The sequence below is a fragment of the Bicyclus anynana genome, chromosome 2 (genome assembly GCF_947172395.1).
Source record: "Bicyclus anynana chromosome 2, ilBicAnyn1.1, whole genome shotgun sequence".
In the NCBI taxonomy this organism is placed as follows: Eukaryota; Metazoa; Arthropoda; class Insecta; order Lepidoptera; family Nymphalidae; genus Bicyclus; species Bicyclus anynana.
The window spans coordinates 11,343,206-11,361,063 of record NC_069084.1 but is presented as its reverse complement, the minus strand read 5'-3'; the positions used below and the strand labels follow the sequence as shown (position 1 = coordinate 11,361,063).

At 35.2% G+C, this 17,858-nt stretch overlaps 2 protein-coding genes across 2 annotated transcripts; both read left to right on the top strand.

The window, feature by feature from the left end:
* Nucleotides 1–604: 604 nt before the first annotated feature.
* On the top strand, nucleotides 605–4,840 carry LOC112043191 (facilitated trehalose transporter Tret1-like). Its single transcript, XM_052885362.1, has 7 exons — nucleotides 605–659; nucleotides 1,357–1,482; nucleotides 1,994–2,058; nucleotides 2,376–2,508; nucleotides 2,717–2,940; nucleotides 3,360–3,554; nucleotides 4,123–4,840. The coding sequence occupies exons 1-7, from the start codon at nucleotides 605–607 to the stop codon at nucleotides 4,372–4,374; spliced, it is 1,050 nt and encodes a 349-aa protein (XP_052741322.1). The 3' UTR covers nucleotides 4,375–4,840.
* Nucleotides 4,841–7,293: 2,453 nt separating this feature from the next.
* LOC112043236 (glycosylphosphatidylinositol anchor attachment 1 protein) lies at nucleotides 7,294–16,586 on the top strand. Its single transcript, XM_024078557.2, has 11 exons — nucleotides 7,294–7,710; nucleotides 8,893–9,012; nucleotides 9,514–9,673; nucleotides 10,319–10,603; nucleotides 10,757–10,871; nucleotides 11,254–11,344; nucleotides 11,842–12,085; nucleotides 12,660–13,115; nucleotides 14,090–14,360; nucleotides 15,527–15,707; nucleotides 16,388–16,586. The coding sequence occupies exons 1-11, from the start codon at nucleotides 7,462–7,464 to the stop codon at nucleotides 16,481–16,483; spliced, it is 2,268 nt and encodes a 755-aa protein (XP_023934325.1). The 5' UTR covers nucleotides 7,294–7,461; the 3' UTR covers nucleotides 16,484–16,586.
* Nucleotides 16,587–17,858: the final 1,272 nt, after the last annotated feature.

Below are 17,858 nucleotides of genomic sequence, written 5' to 3'. Positions count from 1 at the left end.
AACAATATTTTCTTCTTAGATAAATATGCATAAATGAACTACACATGCTATATTAAGTATAAGTAATGGAGAGGGGTTTGGCCTAACCCCTGTCATTCAGAGAGGAAACTTGAGCTCTGAAGTGAGCCGAATATGGGTTGATAATGATGATGAATGAAGAGTAGTAGATCTATTAATGAAGGCTATAACTTTAATGAATAAATGAATGAAATATACTTTATAGTACACCAAAAATAATAATAACAGGCAATGGGAGATGGCAATGCAATAATAATGAAGAAAATGGGAGGGAAAGTTACTTTTAAAAGGGCCCGTTCTTACCACTCGAGCGTCTTCATTTATGTTAATTTAAAATGTAGAGGGGTTGAATAGGCTTTTAAAACGAATATTAAAATAATAACAACAATTACAATCACTCTGTATACAAAGAAGATTGGAAAACGATACAATTATAAATGCGTAGTTTCGCTTTGGTAAATGTTAAATGAAAGTAAACTGTGATAGTGAAAACAAAGTACGTTTTATATAAAATTATTTTATTCAGACAGGCTAGCATAGGAACAGTAAAACAAATAAAAATATTAATTTTTATTACGAAATAAAAATGGAGAAAGCTACCAAGGGACACACTTATGTGCAATGGATATTCGCTTTATTAGGTAAGACATAAAAAATAATTAAAGATATTTTTTAAGACAAGCTTTTCTATTAGTAAAAAAACTGAAACTTGAAATAGAAACGAAAAACATAAATCGTGAATAAAATAACATAAAACACACAAATCATGATCCCCATCCCCATGAATGGTTTTGACGTTATGTAAACATAACGTCAAAACCATTCATGGGGATTTCTGTAATACTTTTTTCAGATTTAACAAATTTTCTTGTTTGACAGGTTTTAAAACTTCCTGTTAGATCACTAGCAATTTTTTTGAAAAAAGTTTGTCTAACTTAATTTGATAAATATTGTTGATTCGATAATATTTTAAGTCATGTAGTAGGAAGAAGAACAGAAGCTAATTAAAGCAAAAACACATACAACATAAAAAACACATACATACTGAACATAAATAAATCTGATATGAGAACTGTCACAACACTTTGATTACTTGATGTATGAAATCTGGAGGGTAGAACAACAAAAAATTTAAAACCACTACTACTATCTTGATTGTCAAACCGCTATCAAAACTTGGGAAAGTTTTAATAGCGTTTTGACGGTTTAACGGCGAAATAAGGAAGTTAAAATGAAATTTATGATGATTAATCTAAAAAGCGTTAGTTTTTAGCGTTATATGTTCTGTGAGTCTAAATCATTTCGCATTGTCTTTTACCATCGATGTTTCTCTTTCAGCTAACGTAACACTCCTGTCATATGGTATGGAGAATGGTTGGATATCACCAACTACGAAAATTCTCCAATCTGAAGATTCACCTACTGGTTACCCTATATCAGACAATATGATATCTTGGATAGCAAGTGTGTTTAGCATGTCAGCAGTATTTGGTGTATCATTTTATTCGTATATAGCTGATGCATATGGGAGAAGGATTGGTATTATTCTCATAGCTATTCCGGAGGCGGTGGGTATCAGTTTATTATTCACGAATAAACAACCTAAAAGCAACCTATTTTGCAAAATCACTATTGTCTATTTGCAACTTTGTAAGTTATTTTCAATTGAAACAGCAACACAAGTTTTTTATTTATACACATTTATTCTTTCAGATTGCATGGATAATCAAACTATTATATTCTTCCACTACTATGCTCTTAATTGCCAGGATGGTCGCCGGCTTAGCAGCAGGAGGCTGTTTTAACATTGTGCCGATGTATGTGAAGGAAATTAGTCAAGATGACATGAGAGGGATCCTCGGTACCTTGCCCATACTCCTACAAACCTTAGGCGTGTTAATCATTTACATAGCTGGAGCATATTTGAGCTATTTCACTGTTATTTGGATTATGCTATGTTTCCCTATTATAACAGCCATAGCCTTGTTTCTCAAAGCTCCAGAATCTCCTGCCTTCCTGGTTACACAAGGAAAAATTAATGTACGTAATAATTACACTCTTGTAATTGTAGCAACAATAGATTAGGAAAGAATTATTGCTATTACATTTTGTGGGTTGGCTTGAATTTTCGCAAAAATCGCAACTTAAATATAACTAATACAAATTACAGTTTGTTATTATCCAGAACAAATTTGATTTTTATGTTAATAACTACGTTCCATTTGATTATTATATAATTTAAATAATAAACTTATATTATCAATTAGGATGTATCTACAGAGGCTAAAAATTAGAAAAGACAATAAAGTTCTTAGTGAAGGATGTGAGAAAGAAAATACCGTGCCGTTAAATTACAGGAAGCATTAGAAACAGTCGCATTTCTTAGAGGTCTGCAGAAGGATGACAAAATTGTGATAAATATAGTAAGCAGTATGCAGAAAGAACAAGAACATTTTAAATCTCTACCTAATCTTAGTATAATTGGTATAGGTAAGTTGAATATTTATATCCTATGTCGATTATTATCATCTACGAGTATCTATATTTAATATTACCTATTAAAAAGATGCACGCTTCCTCCATCTAAATCTGCTGAAGCTAAAATTTTGCAAGTAGTGCTCTTGTGACCTGAGTGATTTACAGAAAAGTTTAAAATTAAATTTAACTTTTATGTAATTGGTTTAATGCATTTTTCCAGTAAAAGATAAGACCCTGCGTCGTGGCTTCTGTATTATTATGTTGAGCTTCGTGTTCCATGCTTTCAACGGAACGGTAGCAATTATAACGTACGCATCAACTGTATTGATATCTACTGGAGTGAAGTTTGACATTAGCCCAGAAATACAGACACTGAGTTTCCCAATAGTCATAATCATAAGCAGCTTAGCACTTGCCGCAAGCGTGGAAAAATTTGGAAGGAAGGTGAGAACACTTTTTTCCTATAATTAGCTTTAGTTACTTAACTAATGGCTCAAGAATAACCAGATAGCCTCCTTAATGTTGAGTAGAAAACCATTGGATTTAATAAAGCAACACTTTATAGGCACCATGTAACACGTCTTACAATGCCTGCTTTAACCTGATGCATGAGTGTTATCTAATGGATGCTGTTGAAACACAAGCACATGACTGCTTGTGTTTCAACAGCATCCATACATTTCAGAACATAACACAGTAATAGTGGTTGGTGGCAGACAAGGCAGTAGAAGGTCTTTTCTATTCATCATTGTCAGTTGATAATGACGATTGTCAGTCGATGGACGTCCACAGCCTGACATAGGCGTCTTGTAAGAACTTTGAACCACCACAGTCCTGTGCTTATTTACTGTTTAACATTCCAGATACTTCTTGTGGGTGCATATCTGATATCGGCGTTTTCTATGGCGGCCATAGCTGTGATGATGATTGTGCAGGAGCGAGGCGTTACTGTTCCAAGCTGGATGCCAGTTATAACAATGATGTTAGGTGTGGCTATGTACGGTGCTGGAATATCACCACTTCCGTATATTATTCTAACTGAAACCTTTAGTTTCCAAGTAAGTTAATGTTACGTAAAATATACCTTATTAGTTCAGTTTTAAATAAAACTTTACTATGTACTTAATATTTTAGGTAGATATTTACTACCTGTAGCTGTATAACGGTCGAAACTCAATCGTTATTCCTTTATTGTATACTAGCTGCCCCAGGGAAAGTTGTTCTGTCTTATGAACTTTCATACAAAAAACCGTAGGTAATTAAAAAAAAAATACAATCTACTTCAAAAACATAAAACCGTAGGCACCTACGTTATGTTTTTGGAGTTGTTTGAATTAACTACTAAACTAAAAAGCGAAAAGTAACATCATAATAATGTTTAACCTGCTGATCACTTTGAAGGCGGTACTGTTTTTTTTTTAATTCAAGCCGTGTAAGAATATTAGCATAAATATTTAGGTTTTTCAGACAGTGTTCTTTCATGTAGAGCTCTTTCCATGTAGAGCTCTTTCCAAAACGGTTTAATTTAACACGACACCGGTAGTAATTGAAAATTGTTAGTTACTATTTCCGAATACTGTATTTTCTTAAAAAGGAACAAATGTGTTATAATTTTCTGTATTTCAGATTCGTGCCAAAGTAGTAGGAGTGGTGGTCACGCTGGCATGGTTCATGACTTTCCTACTGGTCACCATGTACACGCCGATGTGCAATGCGTTCGGTCAATACTCCCCGTTCGTATTTTATGCTGCAGTGAACTTCGGGGGATTTATTTTCGTCATGTTATTCATACCAGAAACTAAGGGCCGAAGTGAGGAAGAGATTTTAAGCATTTTGGCAAGAGAGAACAAGAATCCAAAAATGCTAAATGCGACCTAAATATTTTTTTATATTTAACTCTAAAATATTTTTATTGTAAGCAGGGGAAGGGGGCAAGACGGAGACCTTAACGTTTGGACCTCTCAATCTGATCTATGCCAGCTTCTTTCTTTTTAGAGCTAATGTGACATTGCTTATATTATACACACAGAGCCGGATTAAGCGAATTGATGCGCAATCTTCCTTTATGAGCCAAAGGTGATGCCCTAATAGATTTTAGGCGAATCCAGGACTGAATTTATAAAGGTATTGTACATCAATTCGCGCTAGAGTGGCTGTGATTAGTCTCTCGTACGACCGACAAGACTCGACCCGTCTTGCCCACGAGTAAGGGACTACTAGAAAAGTAGGGAGGAGGTAGGTAGGTTACCATACTTACATATCTACCTATTGCAGGTTACCTATTACTTAGATACTAGGTTCTCGTAGGTAATTTTTAAGCTAGTTTAATATGTAAGTTTTGTACCTAGACATTTTTTAATAAAAAGTTTTGTATTTACAAAATTTTTTTTTTAATAAAAAGTTTTGTTTTTTATTCTCATTTATTTAATACTTTTTAAACGTTTTTGTTTTCAATTTTTAACAATGTTTTTAAAATAGTATTATGAAGTCCAGCCCACCCGATTTATTTTGTGCGCCCATGCAAACTATGGTCACGGTCAGCACGGCTATTCTCTAACGATGATTTATAGAAATCGCAAGTGCGAGTTTCGAGCTCACCGCTTTAATTCTCATTCTATAGTATCTTGTTAGATAGAGACAGAAGTGAATTTGAAACTCTCACTAGCGAGTTATAAAAATATCGTTACAGAATAGCCTAGCAGGGCTACAGAGTAAAGAACCTCCTCACAATACGCACTGATTCAAGAATCGTTGCTTTTTGTATCCGATCCTATAGATTCAACATTCAGACGAAAGCTTCGGTGTTGGTCGAAGCTAGTCACAGCTTTTTGCTGTAAGACCGACTGTATCGATTATTATCAGAACAATAACACTTATGTGTTGACTCAACACTTCTATTAGTTGAACTTACTTTAGTTTAGGCCATACATACAGAAAAGCAAGTTGTTTGTGGCTTATCCTGTTTCTGAGTGAATACTTGATTATTTCTGTGAAAGTATTCACTACTTACTTCCCACACTCCCCGGACGATGACATGCTGGGCATAATATTATTACGCCCAGAGTGCTAGATGGACATACCCCCTCAGTTTCCTTAAAGAGATAACCGAATTGCAACCAAGATACAGAATAAATGTTATTAATTATTATTACTGATACCTACATCCGGCCCGGTAAGGGCCTTGTAGAAACTTCCATAGAACTCTTTGCTTGCTCTTCCATTTATGTTAAAATTTTCATGATATGTACCTATATTTTTATAACAGGATTTTTTTTCAAGGAAAAACGAACTTTTTTAATATTTAGTCTAGTAAGTTAAAGTTACCTGATTCTTCCCAGAAAAATAAAGTAAAATTGATTATTATTTTGTCATTATGTTAATTTTATTTAGTAGGATAAGTAACGCAAGATTTTTTTAAAAATAATAGCTTTGAGTTTTATTTACCTACTCAGTCCCTCCTTGTGTACCTATTTGAGTCTTGAGAATATTAAGTTAAAATGAAACCGCCACCTTTCCATTTTAGATGTACACAGATCTCAAACTAATTACATAAAGACCTGCCTCACTAAACATTACGATTCTGTCAAAGTATATAATCAACGATTTAATGCGATTATAAAAATTCTCTAGAATCGATGTTTCATAGTAGTAGTAATCGTGTTCGTCGGTTAGAGAGCTCCGTAAAAATACCTTTTTGTGGAGTTGAATGGTGTAAAAAAATGGTCGACAACTTCTACTTTATAGTACGCGCGTTAACAACTGAGTCTTAGGGCCATAAATCATTTCTCTATATCTATCTCGCTTGCACTTATGGGTCTTATGGAGCCGTCTAGTGAAGGGTGTAACAATGAAAGACATATTATCGATAAGTAAAGTTTATTATCGTATCTTGTTCACAAAATTAAAAAAGTGTTGCCGCATTTAAAATCGGGTAATTGTTCACGGAATTTTTCTAAAATTTTCGCCACGGATGGATACTCTCCATTCTCATAAAATGAAGCTACAGTTCGCTTCAACACACTTTTATCAAAATCGTCAATATTAGTGACGGTTTGTGGTTTCTTAAAATTTGTTCTTGGTATACAGGTACTGCCTGATTGTGATACTTCCGTCTTGATTCGGTCCACTGTCGCTCTGCTCACACCACAAACAAATGCGGCCATTTCACGTGGTTTGTTGAAATTTAGAGAAGCCACTTTATTCGGATCACTTTTCAATTCATTGAGAAACAGGAATACGTTGTGAATCAGTGTTCGAGCTTGAGGGCTAATATCGCCATGTAATTTCTTCAGATCAACGTTAGAAAATAAAGTATCCATAGTGCGCAACGAGTAACACATGAATGTATTTATTTAATTGCAGTAAACACATTTATAGCAAAAAAAATACGCAATGCAATTACATTAGAAACCGACCAATCAGAATCGTCCAAATCATTATTGACTCATCATTAGCACGTGCGCAGGTAGCCGTTTATCGATAATTAGGGTGCGCAGGTAGGCGCGCTGCACATTCCTATCTTTTTTGACTTTTATGACCGGACGACTCAGATGATAACGCGCATACTATAGTATATATCTAACCTAATCGTTGTCCTCAAAAAATTACATACCTACAAATTTTGTTCGTGTAATTTATGTGTGGCACATGTAATTAGTCTGAGGCACAGATTAAATTTTAGTCTTGCGATTCTCCATATCTGACATATGACAAAGAGACTTAAATGACAAGTGACAACTGACAGCTGTCAGATATCAACAATGTGACAGTGACACTACACTGACATTTTAAATTTTTCATTAAATTATGTTTTTCGTTGGTTGATAATTTCCAAAACGAAATTATGTTATTGTAGTGTGTTAAATAATTATACATCGGTCTAATTTAATGTATAACTAAAATCAAAGTCGTGCATGATCCTGCAATATAAACTAAAATCTACTTTTCTTTCATAACACCTACAAAATGGGCCTTCTATCGGACCCGGAGTACGGTTCAGTGAAATGGGTAAAAGTGCTCAAAAAAATCAATTTTCCATTATGTTGCCTATGCTATGTTGGCTCCATACTCTGGTTCTTCACGCTTGCCCATCCAGAGTTCAACAATGAGACCTACTTCTCTGAAAATGCCCTATTGCCTGGTTTGGTTAGAAATGAATTCAACGGTGAACACTCTGCCAATAAATTCTTTAATGAATTTATTCAGGAACTCGAGGTGAGTTTATAAAATATTAGCGGACGCTCACGACTGCGTCACTAATCCCGCGGGAACCATGGATGTTTCCAGGATGAAATGTAGTCTATGTGTTAATCCAGAGTAAAATCTATTTCCATTCCTAATTTCCCCTTCTGTAGCCACAGTGCCAAGGAGGAACAATCATACACTTGTACTCAAACTTCTGGCTTTATATTATAGTGTGATACTATTTATTTGCAAGTTGGGTCCTGTGTCCCACAATAATACCCTGTGTAGATAATGGTGTATCTAGACCTCCTTAGTTATAAATAATATCTAAATGAAAAGCTAAATGAATCTGGATGAAATTTTGCACTAAGATAGATTAGGTATATAGTTTTGTATCGCATATCTACCTGAAAGCTACTTTTTAATAATATGAATGGAATATATTCATACAGGAATGAGATCTTTAGTTCAGGAAATTGCAGGACTGCTTGTTAACTTGGAGAACTTATAAAAAATCTATATTTATATTATAAAGCTTAAGAGTTAGTTTGTTTGCTTGAACACACAAATCTCAAAAAATACTGATTGAATTTGATAAATTCTTACAGTTTGATAGCCCATTTATCGAGGAAGGCTATAGGCTATATATTATTGCTGTATTCCTAAGCTAACAGAAACCACGCAGGTAAAACTGTGTGGCATCAGCTAGTGCATAATAAAGTCTAAAAATATAGTTGCTGTTTGCTAGCATAGTAATAAAAAACATAATAATATAATAAATATACTTAAACAATACACATCACTATCTAGCCCCAAAGTAAGCATACAGAGTAGCTTGTGTTATGGGTGCTAAGATAGTTGATATTATAATATTAATATACATTTATATACTACATATAAATACTTATATAATGTATAAATACACACAGACACTGGAAAACACTCATGCTCATCACACAAATATTTTCCAGTTGTGGGAATCGAACCCACGGCTGTGGATGCAGAAAGCAGGGTCACTACCCACTGCGCCACGCGGCCGTCAAATAATCATATTGTGATACAGACCACGGCCAACATGTCTTTAGGCTGCACCCAGTGAATCCCTGTGACTCGCTTGATGTTGTCATTCTACTTGGTGGGGGTCAACCAACACTTTACCCCTTTATAATATTAACTTAATTTAATTATTCCTAATAATATCATTTCTTTCAGGACAAATATGAGGACAGTAATGAGATGCCAGTAGACTGGCTTGTTGCTAAAATGTCACAGTTAAGTCTGGAAGTTTATACACATAACTTCAGCTTAAACTATCCATTTGGTCAGGGACAGGTAAATTTAAATCATTAGTAAGCTCTATTTTACCACAATAATAGCTTTCACTATATACAACAAATTCTTTATGCTATTTTATCTGAATATAAGACTGACTCAATACATATAAATCAAAACTGGAGGCAATATACTAATACATGAAATTAAAAAAAGTTTCTGACTTCAAAACCCTCTAACCGATGTGCCCTAAAACAGTTTAATTAGAAAGGCAACAATACAAAGATTGTTAAAATAAAATCAGTCTTAATAAATATTAAATTGCAAGTCCAATTTGTGTAAATCAGCTCAAACTTAAAACTTGTCTCTATAGTGTTGTGAGTTATTAGCAATATGTATGTAAACATAATACTATGAAAAATAATATTTAAAGTTTAGTGCCCCCACAGTCTTATATATACTTTATTTACTCTATCAACTGTTTAATAGAAAAATACTCTTTAAAAATGTTTATGTAATTTATGTCTGTATAAGAATTCATTTAAAATGTTTAATTTTCAGACATACAAAGGCACAAATGTATATGGTATCCTCAGAGCTCCGCGGACATCTTCCCTAGAGGCATTAGTAGTGACAGCACCTTATCGCTCACTCTCAAACCATCAGAAAGGAACAGCTGCTGGTATTGCATTGATGCTAGCATTTGCTCAATTTGCTAGACGTGAGTAGATTACTTGTTATTGGAATAATGTATAATTAACATGAAATTGAATTGGGAATGCCAATATAATTTATTGAGAATTTCTGCTTTGGAGCCTAGGTTTCTAATTACCCAGTTATATATTATAGTTACCCAGACAGATCCAATCACTGCTATGAAATTATGTTTGATCCTACTCAGCCCATAATTCTAATAGGTTCCATGTCCATCTTTGAAAAGATTTAGTTTGGTCTGCATCTTTAGGAAAGTTTCGAGGCTCACTCAAACTCTATGCTGCTGTGGCCCCCATGAAGGATTCTACAGCTAATAGTCAATCCTATAAAATAAAAACTCCTCTAAAAATGTCCTTAAACAAGTGTAAGTGCCGTAGGCTCCTTTATGTGGCGTTATGTTACAACTTTATGTTTTGGACGAGCTCAGAAGCATCCCCTGATGGGGCCCAAAGGCAGAGGCAGAAGAGTTAGGTGAAACTACTTCCTGAGGGTGTTGCCTGACACATAAATGGATTCTGAGTAGAGGATAACTTGTTTTCAGGTTGAATATCTGAAGTTCATTTGTTTATTATTGCATTATTGACTTGCTTTTGTTTACTTTTTTAGATTGGTTTTCTGTTATAGATATAAATAAATAAACATTCTTTTACAGCACAGAATTACTGGGCAAAAGACATAATATTTCTAATCACAGAACATGAGCAACTAGGAATGCAAGCTTGGCTAGAAGCATACCATGGTCTGCAGCAAGAAACCTCTACCTTCTATACATCTCTTGGTAGTTTCTGGCAGACAGGCTTTGATTTTGGGAAACCACCGCAGATATTTGAATGGCTGATGACTGATCACTCTAAGTCTTTGGATCCTGGCGTTTTGAAAGGACGGTCTGGATCAATACAAGCAGCCATTAATTTAGAGTTCCATACACCAAAATTCAGTAAGTAAAGCTTACTTTTTTGTTCATAGTTTATTGCTTTTTCCATAATCAGATGACAAAGATTTTAAGAAAGAAGCATTATTTGTAATAGATTAATTATATTATTATTATCATTAACATAATGTTCTAAAGGAATGTTTTAAAAAATTACAGAGTACATAGAAGTAAAAGTGGAAGGTTTGAATGGACAACTTCCAAACCTGGATTTGGTGAATTTAGCACACAAATTGTGTGTGCTATCAGACATACATCATTCTTACCAAAATAGGTAAATAAAAGCTTAAAATGAATACATTTATGTAAACTGTTTTCTACACTATTCAGCTACATAAAACTTATTTATTACGTAGTAGGTAGTTTTACGGAGCTCTTTAACCTACAAACGCGATTATAACTATGAAACATTGTTTCTATGGAGACTTTTTATAATTGTATTAGATCGATGATCATACTTTGACAGAAAAGTAACGTCTAGTGAGGCAGGTCCTTATGTAATTAGTCTGAGATAGTAATGGTAGTAGTATTCCTTTTTCTATAAGGAAGGAAGGCCATTTGTCACATGAATTTAGGTTTTTTTTACGTTTACACTTAGTTGTTACTCTACTATTATTTAAAGACTTGTTTTAAATTTCACCTGAATTTTGATACAGTTTCACCTGGCTTCGTTCACGCAATAACATAGATGAATGGGTGTACAGTATTGGGACTATGTTAAAGATGTCTGCTGCACAAGTTACTGGGGTAAGGACTATTTCATTTTGTTTAAACACTTGGATTCACTACTATAATATTATAATGCAGGAACCTGTACCAGTTAACAAAATCTCAACTTGTACAGGGTTATCATTTCAGAACATTTCGATCCCAACTTTGATCAACTTTTCAAACTCTGTGCTGCACACATTGCCATTTCAACTTCAGCTTCCTGACTTATTGAGCTATGTGACTCTGGTTCTTCTATGGATCTACTAATTTCTGATTTGATCATGCAGGGATACTCGGAGATAGCTTGCTACATTAGGTCTCTGAGCCTCCTTAAGAGGCCCATAGCTTGCAACCAACTCTCGGATCCATAGGTCTGCATCACACACTGCTCGAAGACTTTCGTCTTCAGACGCTGACGCGTGCGTTATAAGTTGCCAGGTCTAGTCGTCTAGATATACAGGGAATCTGCCGGATACTCTTGACACTCCTCGCCATTACAAGGTGTAATTAAAAGAAAATCCTTACCTTTCCAGGTACCGAATGGAAACCATGGTCTGTTTCTTCCATTCGGAATAGACGCTATCACACTCGAGGGTCGTGAACTGAACGATCCCGCTGGAGATCCCCCTCGAGCCCAGTACCTTAGCACGAGAAACTTTTACCTGCTCGGAATAACATTAGAGAGAGTGCTACGTTCATTGAACAATCTTTTAGAAAGATTCCACCAAAGTTATTTCTTCTATATGCTGGCTGCCACTAATCGTTACATTTCCATTGGTATGCGGTTTTTTCATTCAAATATTTTCTTAGTAATAGTTGATAAAATATATATATCGGCAGGTAGACAAATGTGGACAATTATCATGTCATGATAATTGTCTACATTTGTCTTATCTATCTATCTATCGTTGAAGTGTCATTTTCGATTTCCCTGCTTTTTAATTAACTTCAAAAAGAATGATGTTTCCCAATTTAACCGTATATTCCATATTATATAAAGGCGAAAGGTCATTCATCACGAAATCCGCTTGACGTACAAAGATAAAATTTGACAGGGAGGTAGTTTATAGGTAGTACACGTAAGTTACGAACGGATTTAGCGATAGGGCCGGACTAAGGTCTAAAGGCGGACGAAGTCGCGGACGTCGGCGTAGTATTTTTATATGTCTAATTCTCTCGTATGTCTAATATCATTAGTAGTATAATTATATGTAATGTCGTTGACGCGTGCTGTTAAGTTATGGTGTGAAATGAATAAGAAACATAATGCATAGAACCTGTCACACCCATTCCCATAGAAAAATATATGGGAATGTCATTCCCATATAGTTAGCCATTGCTTACTTTTTAGGTCAATACATGCCATCACTGTGTCTCTTGTGTGGTGCAATGCTAACACGCGCTTTATGCTTATGGGTGACAATACAACAAGACGAAGAAATAGAGAAGAGACAAGATGAGAAGGACAAAGGTCTGAAAGAAAAAAAGTCAGAGGAAATATTAGAAAATACTGAAGAAAAAGCTGATAGCGAAGAAAAGGAACCCTTAATAAAAGATGTAATAAAGCCAAAAGAAGATGTTATAAATACAAAGGAAGATGAAATAAAGACAAATGAAGAAGTAGTAATGGCAAAGGAAGATGAAATAAACGCAAAGAAAGCAGCAATAAAGGCAAAGAATGATGAAATAGAGACAAAGAACGGTGCGGACTTGAACATCAGCATAGTAAATGTTGGTTGCAATTATTTTTTGGTACATATTTTGGGTTATGCTGCCAATTGTTCGCCTGAATATTTCAATTATATAGGTGAGTTTTTTTTTACTACCGTGATAAAAAATAGGGCATATAAGGATGACTTAACAATACATAAACCTGAAGAAGCAGCTGAAAACTTAACTTACCGATGTAGGTAATTCTGTATGGGAACTTTTATCATATTTGATGGTATGAAATTCATATGCTAAAATGACAGACAATTTAACCGATTTACCTAACTTCATTTAGTTTTTTTTTTCTCGCTTTAATGCAAACTTTTAATATACATATAAACTTAAGAGGAACAGCCAAATATCAAAACAATATATTTGATTTGAATACTACGAATTGGTGATTTTGTAAAACAAAACATTAAAATTTTAGGAAATATTGGTTGTTTCCATTAAATAAAAATGTTATTGTTTAATAGGATATTCTGTTTATTTTTGTTTTGAGACGTGATAGTCTAGTGGATATTATCTCTGCCTTAGATTCAGAGGTCGTAGGTTCAAATCCGGCCCGGAGGATGCACCTCCAAATTCCCAGTTGTAATTATGCATTTTAAGAAATTAAATATCACCTGTCTCAAACGGTAAAGGAAAGATCATCGTGAAGAAACCTGCATACCTGAGGATTTTCTTAATTCTAAGTGTGTGAAGTCTGCCAATCTGCATAGGCCTAACCTCTCATTCTCATTCTGAGACGAGACTCGTGCTCATTAGTATTTTTTTTTTCTTTTTGAATCTGCGATCAGTCGTTAGACTTTAAGCAGGTGAAATGTGAGACTTTAGGGTGGTTTTTGACAAGAAAGTTACTACCGTCACCTAGTTATCGAGCAAGTCAGCTCGCTTCAGGCGTTGCGATTCGCGGCGCTACCAATGAGCTAGCGAGGCGATTGGGATGTTGCGTTAGCCTTTATGCTTAATGCAGTTATTACTGATTTCCTTACAGACAGTTGGCATTTCTAGGTATCTTTGCTCGACAGTGAGCCAAATATGGGTTAATGATGAAGATTTTTTTTTCAGGAACCACTTACTTCGACCAAACGCCAGAAGCTTCTATCTTCTATGGTCTCATAGCTTTGTCAGTGTTTTATTTATTCGTCACACCGTTTGCATTTCGGTTTCCGACGTTTGAGGACTTGTCGATGACAAACATTCTCCTTCTAATAGAACTGGCGACCGCGTGTTTGGCTATCGGGATGCACAACTTTCCTTTGGGACTGCTTATAGCTGTGTTGTATACGCCGCTTGCGTTGTTGGTTGGAGTGGTGGGCGATGACTGCAGAAAACGGAGGTGAATGTTTTTTAAATTTGTTTTTATAATGTGTTTATTTGTAACTATTTGGCGCACGGTAAACGTAGATAAAATATATGTGACACATACATATAAAGTGACTTTCTAGTGGTTGAAGAATTTTCAAAATCGGTTCAGTATATATGATAAAGATACCCCTACAACTGCCCAAACTTTGCCTCTTTAGAATATTAGTATAGACTAACTGTTTGCAGTAGGTAATTAGGTAATATGAGCTTTATAGAGCATTTTATATCCTACCTCTATCCGTGACGGAGTTTTTCAAGTTAATTTAATATACAAGTATATTAGTTATAGCTTGGCAACTTCGTCCATAATACTCCCGGTGTCGCGCGTGGGCCGGGGGGCGTGTCGCGATGAATGAAGGCCCCAGTACTGATACACGTCACTTCCCCGCACGTACGATTTCACACCCGCGCATTCTTTCCCCCTGTCGCTCGCATTCCATGGGCGTGTTAACAACGAACCTGCCAGACTATAGTAAAGTATGCAGGACCCATTTTTTGGCATTTTTGAATTAGGGCCTTTTTCCAGGTAATGCCACATATAGCAGGGCGTTCTTCTTTTATTGCTCTAACTATAAGCTATATAATATTTAGAATCAACTGCCTCATTTGCCCCGTGGTTAGCTGGTTCTACTACGGACAATGAGGTCCAGGGTTCGAATCCCGGGTCAGGCCAACAAAAACAAAATAGGTTATTGAGATTTTTCTTACATGGAAAATCTTAATAGCAGCCATGAGTTGGGAAGTTGGCGGTGTTAGTACACCCCCGTGCCTCGGAGAGCACGTAAAGCCGTCGGCCCTGCGCCTGATCTCTCACCGGTCGTGTCGGTCTGCCGTCCCATCGGATTTTGAGAGTGAGGGAAGAGAGAGTGCACCTGTGCTTATACACTTGTGCACTATAATATATCCTGCGTACATGGTTAATCTCACCATGAGATTAGCCGCCGTGACCGAAAAGTCGGCCGGGAGCATATTATTAATATTTAGAATTAAATATTGTAATATGTGGCACTACCCAAAAATAAAGATATTTCTTTCTTTCTTCTTTCTTTCTTTCTAATGATGTAATTTTTGTTTTTTTAATTGTTTAATTTCTAATTTATTAAATCTAATGTTACTAATATGATTTATTTTTTACAGTGCCATCGTTTTGTTCCTAAAGAGGATTCTTTGCATCATCCTTCAGCCACTGTTCGTGGTGTCGATCGCTTTGATCCTCTACTCATGGGTGCTTTTCCCGGAGGAGGGAGTGTTGAGCAAGATGAGCAGAGGGAGGGATGCGACTATGCAGGGCGTCATGTTCTCTGTCGTCGATTCTGTGGTAAATACATTACCTTATCTATACTTCTATACTAATATTATAAAGAGGAAAACTTTGTTTGTATGTATGTTTGTTTGTTTGTTTGTTTGTTTGTAATGAATAGGCTCAATAACTACTGGACCGATTTTAAAAATTCTTTCACCATTCGAAAGCTACATTATCCACAAGTAACATAGGCTAAATTTTATTTAGGAAAAAATAGGGTTCCGTAGGATATTTGGGTTTTTTGGACACAAGGTGTAAAAAATCAACCAACAAAATTAGGGTAGGGGTAGGGTAGTTAAAAATTTACATCGAGTTTCACGCGGACGAAATCGCGTGCGTCCGCTATTTAAGTATAACTTTATATCATTATCATCATTATCAGTTTACTAGCGGATGCCCGGAATTTAGTTTTTCATAAATCCCTCGGGAATCATGGATTTTTTCGGGATAAAAAGTAGCCTATGTGTTGAACCATGCTATAATATATTTTAGTACCTACCAAATTTCAGTTAATTCGGTTCAATTAAGTAAGACGAAGTCTCAGGAATCCGCTAGTAACAAAATAAATTCCTTAATTAAACTTTTTTTTAATATTTTTTTCTTTGTGTAAGTAATCTTCGATATGATAATGAATAACAAAATAAGTGTTAATTAACACATAAATGTGTTAATTACTTTTTCTTTATTTGTTTCAGATTTATGGTAACTGGCTGTTTCAGGTCGTCACCATGGTAATATTTCCAACATGGATTCTATTTTGGCAAATATTATGTAATAGAGTCACATATTAGTTTAATTACAATTAAATTAGTATACTTACTTATTCTTACGGAGTTACTAAGTTGAGTGGTATTACCATTCCAAAGATTTGTTTAATAAATTTTATGAAACAGTTCCTGGGTTTTATTACACTTCCGGTTCTCATTAAAGTGAAACTCAAACTTTTAAAACGTCAAGTTACGTCATGTCATGGTGATAATTAAAGTCGAAAACTTAAACTTACTAAGGTTCCAAACGTGCCTTGGTCTGAGAAGAGACCACAACGTAACTTATAAAACGTAACGCTTTTTTCATGTATTACTATTATTATAAAAAGGAAAGATTTGATTGTTTGATCATTAAACAGGCTCTAAAACTACTGGATCGATTTTATAAATCCATTTATCCATAAAACTACATCATCAGGGAGTAAGGTAGGCTATATTTTATCCCTGTATTCCTTCAAGAATGGGAACTATGCGGGTGAAACCGCGGAGTTAAACTAGTATGATATATACGATTTTGAAGTCTGTTTAATTTACAGATCTAATTTTTATCCATCGCGAGCAATGATTATTTTATACTATAGATGTGTTACGTGCCTACAAAATCACCGCAAAAGGTGATCCGAATTCAGCGACTCCACTGAGCGCACAAATGCACAATTTTGTGTTTACCTACGTTATATATTTATGTATATATAGTTTTTACACTTCCTAAACACATAAGAATATTTGTATATCGGTGAGCCGTGGTAGATATGAACTCTGCCTCCGATTTCGGAGGGTGTGAGGGAGGGTTCGAATACGGTGCGGGGCATGCACCTTCAACTTTTCAGTTGTGTGCATTTTAAGAAATTAAATATCACGTGTCTCAATCGGTGAAGGAAAACATCGTGAGGAAACCTGCATACCAGAGAATTTCTTAATTCTCTGCGTGTGTGAAGTCTGCCAATCCGCATTGGGCCAGCGTGGTGGACTACTGGCCTAAACCCTCTCATTCTGAGAGGAGACTCGAGCTCAGCAGTGAGCAGTATATGGGTTGATAACGACGAAACATACAACTCGTCATTATTAACAATATTTAGATATTAGATATGCGTTTAAATAACTCGTTGTTTAATAAGCGACTAAATGAAATTAAGATAATTATGCACATTTGTCCGCCTCAGTTCTGATGAGATAGTGCCCTATCTCTAGTATAAAATATCACTGATCGCGAGATATTTTGAGATTAGGTATAGATACCATGATTAGGAGTACTTAAGAGTGTGCAATATGTAATTTGGTGGTTACAAATGGTTCTGGATCTCAGATTCTGGAAAAGTTAGGAGCCTGATATTTGAGTAAAAGATATTTCAAAGTGTTAGCTTCGTTATGACTATACAAAATACACAATTTGTAAAAC